Raw genomic sequence first — 9,113 nt, forward strand, 5'->3', positions numbered from 1 at the left:
ACCCCGGCCGCCTGCCCCTTGCGAAATGCGCCCTGACTGCGGGGAGCCACTGTCCCACACCGTGTCAGGGGGACAAAGGCCCTTTTCATTGTTCCCGGAGGCGGGGCGGCCCAGATGCAGGGTGTGAAGGGACTCCGCTTGCCCGAGGTCGGGTTTAAGGCCTCCGCCTTAACTCTGTGGATCCCCGTGGACCCTCACTCCAACTTTCCCAGCGTCCGACAGAGGAGGGAAGTGACGGAGAGCGCCCATCGGGGGTCGCACCGCTCGGGGCCGCGCGTCACTCGGCAGGGCATGGCTTCGGGGGCACTGCCCTGGGGACACACCGCTCCGGGCATCACTGCTCCCAAGTGCACGTCGCTGGGGCAGGGCGCATCACTACGGCGCGTCGCGGGCGGAGCGCGCGGAACTCAGCGCTCCGGGGGGCGGCGCATCGCTCCGGGGGTGCAGCGCTCCGGGGATCACTGCCCTCAGGGGCGCATCACTGCGGAATTACGCCTCTGGGGATCACTGCCCTCAGGGGTGCATCACTGCGGAATTACGGCTCTGGGGACCACAGGGCGGGAACACAGCTCCGGCGGGCTCAGGGCCCGGGAGGCCGCCGGGCTGGGGCGCGTCCCGCTGGGGCGGCAACGCCCGGGGGCGGGGCGCCGCGTCTCGGGGGCGGGGCCTCGCCCTGGCGTAGCTGCGCACGGCCCGCCCTCCCGCGCCGCGCTCGGATTGGCCGCGCCCGAGGGCAGGGCCCGCGGGGCATTGTGGGCCGCCCGCTCCCGCCCCCGCTCGCCATGTCGGGCTCCCCGGTGAAGCGGCAGAGGATGGAGAGCGCGCTGGACCAGCTCAAGCAGTTCACTACCGTGGTGGCCGACACGGGCGACTTCAACGGTGAGGGCGCGCGGGGTCCCGGGCTCCGGGAGCGGGCCGGGCGGCAGCGCGGGGCTTCCTGCTCGCAGAGCGCCGGCCGGTGCGGTCCGGGAGGGGAACCGGGGCGAGCGGGCGCGGCGTGCGAGGGAGAGGCGCTGCGAAGGTCGCCCCCGCTCCCTCTCCGCCCCCTGTTCCTGACCCCCTTCTCCCTCCCGCGCCGTCCTCGGCCGCCCTTGCCCCGCCCTGCCTCCCGCGGTTCCCCGCCCCTCTTCTCCCTCGGCCCCCGCCCTCGGCGTTCCCGGCCCCGCTTTGCCCTCGGCCCGAGCCGGGGGTCTGCCCCAGGACCCAGCTCGCGCGGAGCCCGGCGCCTGGGTTTCCTCCGAGCTGCCCGCTCTGAGCCGCCAGTGGGTCAGTGTGTCAGGGGACGGTGCCCAAGTGCTTTGATCTGGAAGAGACTCCAGGTCCACCTGGAGCTGACTCAGGGGATCCGTTTGTGGTTACACAAGGCAGTTCCAGCGAATGTTGATCGCTGAGCGGGAGCAGGAGTTCCGGGCCCAGAAAGACCAGAAACTGCGAATGACACCACCTGCTTTTGACACCACCATGACACCACCTGCTTTTGAAACCTCCTGTTGCACACACTTCCCACCTCTGCTCAGGGGACAGCTGTGCACGCTGGTGGCCGTGGCCGGGGCGGGCCAGTTAGAGGTGAACCACGTGGGGCCAAGAAACTGCGGGGGTAAAACCCGGTGCGCGGAGGACAGCAGAGCTTCTTCAAAACCTAGATTTGGATCATGTCCCTTTGAGAGACCTGGGGGGACCTAGCTCTCCTGCCCTCTGCAGAGCCCAGGCGACCTAAACGTCCATTATCTGTGGCTGTGAACAATTAAGATTTTCAGGAAAGCCACGAAACTCTGTGGGGCACACAATACAGAAGGGACTTCCTCCCTTTTCTGCTTTCTCATGCTGACTTGAGAAACAGGCTTTAATCCCTCTTTGGTAACTCGGAGGCTTTATCTGGCAGAGCCTGGGAGAGTGAGTAAGCGTGTTTGGCTGCTTAAGTGTAAAAGTTGGAGATAGCATGGGCTTGAGTTTACCCTGTGCTTTAAACCAGATGGCCTCGCCTGTTTTCCATTGGGTCTCACTGGCAGCAGCCACAGGATGGTTCCTTGGCTGCACCCTGCGTTAGTGTAGGGCCACCAAGGCGGGCTGGGTCCTGGGGAATGGTAGCTTATTTTATCCTCCCCCCTTTTTTCTCTTTTTACAAACACCTAAATCCAACTGCTAACATTTAAAAGTTTTAAATGGGGAGTTCCCGTGGTGGCTCAGTGGTTAACGAATCCGACTAGGAACCATGAGGTTGCAGGTTCGATCCCTGGCCTCGCTCATTGGGTTAAGGATCTGGCATTGCCGTGAGCTGTAGTGTAGGTTGATGACGCAGCTCGGATCCCACGTTGCTCTGGCTCTGGCGTAGGCCAGCGGCTACAGCTTCAATTAGACCCCTAGCCTGGGAACCTCCATATGCCGTGGGAGCGGTCCTAGAAAAGACAGAAGACCAAAAAAAAAAAATAATAATACAAGTTTTAAGTGAATGTTAACTATTTTATTAAAAAAATACACCTGTTGGAGTCCCCATCGTGGCTCAGTGGAAATGAATTTGACTAGTACCCATGAGGACACAGGTTTGATCCCTGGCCTTGCTCAGTGGGTTAAGGATCCAGTGTTGCCATGAGCTGTGGTGTAGGTTGCAGATGCGGCTGGGATCTGACATGGCTGTGGTGGAGGCCGGCAGCTGTAGCTCTGATTTGACCCCTAGCCTGGGAACTTCCATAGGCTGTGGGTGTGGCCCTAAAAAGACCAAAAAAAAAAAAAACCAAACACCCAAAAGCATTTGTCGAAGTTGCCTTGCGGCTCAGCAGGTTAAGCATCTGGTGTTGTCACTGCAGCAGCTCAGGTCGCTGCTGGGCTTGGGCCCAGATGGTGAATCCTCTCCTTGATGAGGTATATCCATAAATACTACGCAGTTATAAACAGCGCATTTGATTTTGTGGTCCTTTTATGAACTGAAGGTTCTTATTTTGGGGAGTCACGGGCTTCTCTGAAAATGTCACCAAAGCTGTGGAGGGATTCCGTGGTGGTTAAGGACCTGGCATGGTCACTCTGTGGCATGGGTTTGATCTTTGGCCTGGGCATTTCTTTTTTTGTTGTTGTTGTTGTTGTTGTTGCTATTTCTTGGGCTGTTCCCGCGGCATATGGAGGTTCCCAGGCTAGGGGTCCAATCAGGGCTGTAGCCACCGGCCTACGCCAGAGCCACAGCAACGCGGGATCCGAGCCGCATCTGCAACCTACACCACAGCTCACGGCAACGCCGGATCGTTAACCCACTGAACAAGGGCAGGGACCGAACCCGCAACCTCATGGTTCCTAGTCGGATTCGTTAACCACTGTGCCACGACGGGAACTCCTAGCCTGGGCATTTCTGCCTGCCAAGGGCATGGCCAAAAGAAAGCTGTGGGATTCCCCGTTGTGGCTCACTGGGTTAAGAACCTGACTAGTGTCCATGAAGATGCGGGTTCGATCCCTGGCCTCACTTACTGGGTTAACAATCCGGCATTGCCACAAGCTGCAGCGTAGGTTGCAGATGTGGCTTGGATCTGGCATGGCGGTGGCCGTGGTGTAGGCTGGCAGCTACAGCTCTGATTCGACCCTTAGCCTGGAAACTTCCATATGTTGTGGGTGCAGTCCTAAAAAAAAAAGCTGTGGCCGCTCTTCCCGGAACAACACCCTACCGCAAGCTTTGCATCAGTTTAAGGGTCCCTGAAGCCAGAAACCCATCTGCTGACCCCAAATATGCCTTAGTGTTTCGTTGTTTGTTTTCCTGGGGTTTGTTGTTGTTGTTGTTGTTTTGGTTTTTTTTTTTTTTTTTTTTTTTTGCTTTTTGGGGCTGCGTCCGTGGCATGTGGAGGCTCCCAGGCTAGGGGTGTTATCAGAGCTACAGCTGCCGGTCTATACTACAGCCACAGAAATGCGGCATCCGAGCTGTGTCTGCGACCTACACCACAGCTCACGGCGACACCAGGTCCTTAACCCACTGAGCAAGGCCAGGGATTGAACCCGCAATCTCATGGTTCTATCGGATTCATTTCCGCTGCACCATGACGGGAACTCTTTGGTTCTGCTTTCGATTTTGTTAAAAGTCGCCTTTATCAAGACATAATAATTTTCTCCAATGAAAGGCACCGGCACCGTATTTGCCGCATTACTCTGGGTTTTGACGCACCTGTGTGAGCGCCACTCTTGGGCATTTTTTCCCACCTTGTCATTTTGAAATAATTACAGACTTACAGGAAGTTGTGAAATTAGCCCACGGAGTCCCATGAGTCCTTCCCCCATTGTTCCCCAGCGGTGACATTTTATGTGACTGATGCGACGTCAGAACCAGGAATTGGCCCTCAAGTGACGCTGAGCAGGCTGCAGGCTAGGCTCCGAGTTCACTGGTTTCCGCCTGTTCGGCTCTGTGGCGCCTGACAGCTGCCTTCCTTCCCTGCTCTCCGTCTCTGTAGTTTGGCATCAAAGATGCTTCCAGAGCTCCCTGGTGGTGCAGCAGGTTAAGGATCCATCATTGTCACTGCTGTGACTCGGGTCCCGTCCCTGACTCGAGAACTTCCACGTGTTGCCGTCAAGGCCAAAGCAACTTGTCTGACTTGACACGGCTAATCCTGGAGGCTGAGTGGTAGGGCGACCAAGAGCCCTGGGCAGCCTGGGATCCCCAAGCCGATTAGCGAGAAAGAACTCTTATGTTAAGAGAGGATAGTTGGTGGAGTTCCCGTCGTGGCGCAGCAGAAACGAATCCAACTGGGAACCATGAGGTTGCGGGTTCCATCCCTGGCCTCGCTCAGTGGGTTAAGGATCCGGCATTGCCGTGAGCTGTGGTGTAGGTCACAGATGTGGCTCAGATCCTGTGCTGCTGTGGCTGTGGTGCAGGCCAGCAGCTGTAGCTCTGATGAGACTCCCAGCCTGGGAACCTCCACCCATATGCCCTGGGTGCGGCCCTTAAGAAAGAAATAGTTCAAGATCTGTGTCCGGTCCCCCGGGGCCATCCTGGGCTCCAGCACCTCTCCCAGCCGCCTCCCTCCTCTCGCCGTGGTGGTGTGCAGACCGCTGCGCCGGGCACAGAAGACACTCCAGGCTCTGCGGCTGTGTTGTGGGCTTCCGGGGGTTGTCTCGGGTCTGGGTGGACGCGAGCGCTGCACTGACTGTCCTGCTTTCCAAAATTACTTCCCAGCCATCGACGAGTACAAGCCCCAGGATGCCACCACCAACCCTTCCCTGATCCTGGCCGCCGCGCAGATGCCCGCCTACCAGGAGCTGGTGGAGGAGGCCCTGGCCTACGGCAAGAGGCTGGGCGGGTGAGCGCCCCGGGCCCAGCAGCCCCCCGCTGTGCGGGGCTCCCCTCCTGACTCAGTCCTCAGGTGTCTGAGACTCCGGAGGCAACTCCGTGTTCCTGTTTATCTTTGTCGGCTTTGCTGGCCGACATTGACACGTGGCAGACAACACGCATCGCGAGTAAACAGCTGAGTTCTGTTTGCAGGAACACCTCTGTCCAGATGCAGGATGTTGCGCCCCAGCAGCCCCCTTTTGGTAGCCAGTCTCCCCTTCCTGGCGACCACAGACCTGCCTCTGGCATCGCGTTATCCCTGCACCGCGTTCCTGGCTGAGAGCACGGAGCGCACGGCCCCATGTGTTCTGGTAAAGGTTGGCAGCAGGCAGCCACGGCCCAGCCCCGTCTTGGGGCGCCTCCTGGAAGGCTCCCCGGGCCTCCCTCAGCCCCAGACCAGCTCTCCTCCCTGTAGATTGGCCTTTGCTGGTGTCATTTGAAATTCTCGGGATCGCGCTCAGCTGAGTGGCCCTGCAGGGAAGCGGCCCCTGGCAGTAGCCGCCCAGGCTGGCCTGTTCCTTTCTGGCACTGCCATGTGCTGAGGTCAGATGGTCGTGTGACAGTTGTTCTGCCCACTGGACCTGCCCTGCCCTCCTCCAAGAGCACCTGTCTGCTGCTTCCTGTCCCCTCTGTCCCTTCCTGGCATTCCTGGAACTGGTGACGAGGCGGAGCCCTTCATGGTCACCAGACTGCCCTGTCCAGCCCCTGCCGGTTCTCACCCAGGATGTGTAGGCTGGAGACCTTTCTGGTCCACTGTGAGCAGCGGGCGACTTCCAAGAGCTGGGAAAGGCCTTTTTCCCCCAAGGTGAAGGGCCTTGGTTCGGGAAGAGGAGCAGGCTGTGGAGGTGGAGGGTGTCTCGGCGGCTGCACAGCGTGAATGCGCCCACCAGTCGTGCCTGGACAGAGCCGTTTTGTAAACTCTGCTTTTAAAGCTAGCAAGCGTCTAACCTGATTTTCCCCTGGAATTTCAGGTCACAAGAGGAACAGGTTACAAACGCTGTCGATAAGCTTTTTGTGTTGTTTGGAGCCGAAATCCTCAAGAAAATTCCAGGCCGAGTATCCACGGAAGTGGATGCCAGGTAAAGGGTCCCCACGGAGCAGCACGGCTGCTCCCGGGCCTTCCCGCCGAGGGCGCCCTGCGGCTCGCGGGCGGCCCCTCACGGCCCTGCCCTCGCAGGCTCTCCTTCGACAGGGATGCCATGGTGGCCCGCGCCCGGCGCCTCATCGAGCTCTACAAGGAGGCCGGGGTCAGCAAGGACCGCGTCCTCATAAAGCTGGCGTCCACCTGGGAAGGCATTCAGGCGGGAAAGTGAGTGTGCCCGGGGCGGAGCCGCCCTGTGCCCTGCCCGCCGGGTCGTCCTTGTGGCTTCCGCCAGCACTGCGGAACGGGGTTGGCACCGGAAGCTCCCCTGGCGCCCCATGCAGCCGGGAATGCATGGCCGTCTCCCTGTCACCTGCGTGTCCCCCCACCCCCAACCTCGTGCCCTGGGACACGCCTGTTCGGGGCTGCTTCAATAAGCTGCACGAGGCCCGTGGCTTCCCTTGCTTGGCGCTGCTTGAGGTTCACACGTGCTGCGTGTCGGGGCTGCGGTCCTTCTAAGGCTCGTGTGTGCATCTTACGAGTCTGCCCTTCGGGGACAGGCGGTGGCTCCTACCCTCGGAGCAGTTGTCATGCGCGCCTACCTGAGCAGAGGTCCTGGTGCTGTGGTCACTCGGTGTTGGCGGTCAAAGCTGCCCTTGTTTTGCGGGGAGGGGGGCACCTGCAGCATATGGAAGTTCCCAGGCAAAGGGTCGAATGGGAGCTGCAGCAGCCGGCCACAGCCACGAGGGATCCAAGCTGCGTCCGTGACCCACGCCACAGCTCATGGCAACGCTGGTCCCAACCCAGTGAGTGAGGCCCGGGACCCAACCCACACCCTCACGGATACTCGTTGGATTCGATATTGCTGCACCACAGCGGCAACTCCAGAGCTGCCCTGCTTGACCCTTCAGTCAAGTGCCAGAGGTGCCTCTAAAACGGTCCGTTGGGATGGGGGCTTGTGGCTGGGCTCAGCCCCTGGCATGTGGCAGAGTGGCCGCGGCCCCGTTGTCAGGGTCGATCCCAGGGGGCATGTGGACTTCCTGCAGGGGCGCTGGGGAGGGTGCGGGCGGCCCGAGCTGCCCTCTGTGGCGAGCAAGGGGCCTGGTCTGAGCCCAGGACACAGCCGGGCTCTCAGGGGACCTCTCACCCTTGGCCCTGTTGTCCCATGTGAGTTTCGCAAAGGAATTCTGATCACTCACAACCCACTCGCCGGAGAAACGCTGGGAAGATTCCAGATTTGTTGGCAGCCAGGGTGGAACGACCCTGTTCCTGCCCAGGTGCCGCCTGGGAGGGACGGCCTGGCACAGGCTGCCCCGCCGCCCCCGCTCACCCCTCTTGCCCCCCAGGGAGCTGGAGGAGCAGCACGGCATCCATTGCAACATGACGCTGCTCTTCTCCTTCGCCCAGGCCGTGGCCTGCGCCGAGGCGGGGGTGACGCTCATCTCCCCCTTCGTGGGCCGCATCCTCGACTGGCACGTGGCCAACACGGACCAGAAGTCCTACGAGCCCCTGGAGGACCCCGGTGAGCCCCCTGGGGCCGGGAGGGGGGCCCGGGAGGGGCGCGGGGCCGGGGCCGATGTGGCAGCGCCCGCCTCGCCCTCGCAGGCGTGAAGAGCGTCACCAAGATCTACAACTATTACAAGAAGTTCGGCTACAAGACCATCGTCATGGGCGCCTCCTTCCGCAACACGGGCGAGATCAAGGCCCTGGCGGGCTGCGACTTCCTCACCATCTCGCCCCAGCTCCTGGGGGAGCTGCTCAAAGACACCAGCAAGTTGGTGCCCATGCTCTCGGCCAAGGCGGGTAAGCCCCACCCCGCCTCAGGCCCCGTGGGCACGCCTGCACCCCCACCACCCGAGGGTGTGCGCCATAGAGCCGACCCCCGGCACGGGGCGGGGGGCCGGGTCTCCAGCCAGGGCGGGGCCGCACTGGGCTGTGGAGCCACAGAGCAGCCCTGAGCAAGGCTCGGGCGCGTGTCCCCAGCCCAGGCCAGCCCCCTGGAGAAGGTCCACCTGGACGAGAAGGCCTTCCGCTGGCTGCACAACGAGGACCGCATGGCTGTGGAGAAGCTGTCGGACGGGATCCGCAAGTTTGCCGCAGACGCCGTGAAGCTGGAGCGGATGCTGACGGTGAGAGCCGGGTTCCGGGTGGCTGTCGGGCGGGGCCGCGGGGCGGCCAGCAGCCCAGAGTGCGCACCGGCTCACCGCCCCGCCGCCCCTAGGAACGAATGTTCAGCACAGAGAACGGCAAATAGCGCGGCGCCCAGGCGGGAGCGCAGAGCTGCGCCGACGACGGGGAGCTGGGCTCTAACTGCACACGCCTTCTGAGGAATCCTGCATTTTCTACTAATTGGAGCGGGGACGAATCACAGATTCCTGATTGTCAAATTCTGCTCGGCACATTAAAGCCATCCCTTTTCCCTCCTGGTGCTTCATTTCCCACACCGACTGCAGCCTGGGCTGGCGGAGGCGGGCTTGAAGCAAGAGCCCCGCCAGGGCCCCAGGCAGGGGTGACAGACCCTCGCCTGGTCGAGGGCCCGCTGCTGGGCGGTGACCTTGACACAGGTCTGGCCCCACCTGAGTGCTTGCTCTGTGCCAGGAGCCTCCACTGGCCCCCAGGGCATGCCCGTGGAGTTGGGCGGGAGGGTGCCAGGCCCCTGTGGAAGCTGCTCAGGGCCTCCTGGGTGTGCAGGTGCCCCAGCCAGGCCCTCCCTCCTGTCTCTGTTCCACCTGCCCT

At 61.4% G+C, this 9,113-nt stretch overlaps 1 protein-coding gene across 1 annotated transcript; it reads left to right on the plus strand.

Annotated features, from left to right (window-relative positions):
• The first annotated feature begins 745 nt into the window (after positions 1 to 745).
• Positions 746 to 8,796, plus strand: TALDO1 (transaldolase 1). Its single transcript, NM_001244935.1, is given in 8 exon segments — positions 746 to 879; positions 5,144 to 5,267; positions 6,268 to 6,375; positions 6,474 to 6,605; positions 7,724 to 7,899; positions 7,983 to 8,180; positions 8,361 to 8,506; positions 8,599 to 8,796. Coding segments are annotated over 8 exon segments (1,014 nt in total). The 5' UTR covers positions 746 to 782; the 3' UTR covers positions 8,632 to 8,796.
• Positions 8,797 to 9,113: the final 317 nt, after the last annotated feature.

Source organism: Sus scrofa, chromosome 2, assembly GCF_054392235.1.
Source record: "Sus scrofa isolate SSC_HxYL_T2T_F1_AM1 chromosome 2, Sscrofa_HxYL_maternal_Yorkshire_Landrace_v2.0, whole genome shotgun sequence".
NCBI lineage: Eukaryota > Metazoa > Chordata > Mammalia > Artiodactyla > Suidae > Sus > Sus scrofa.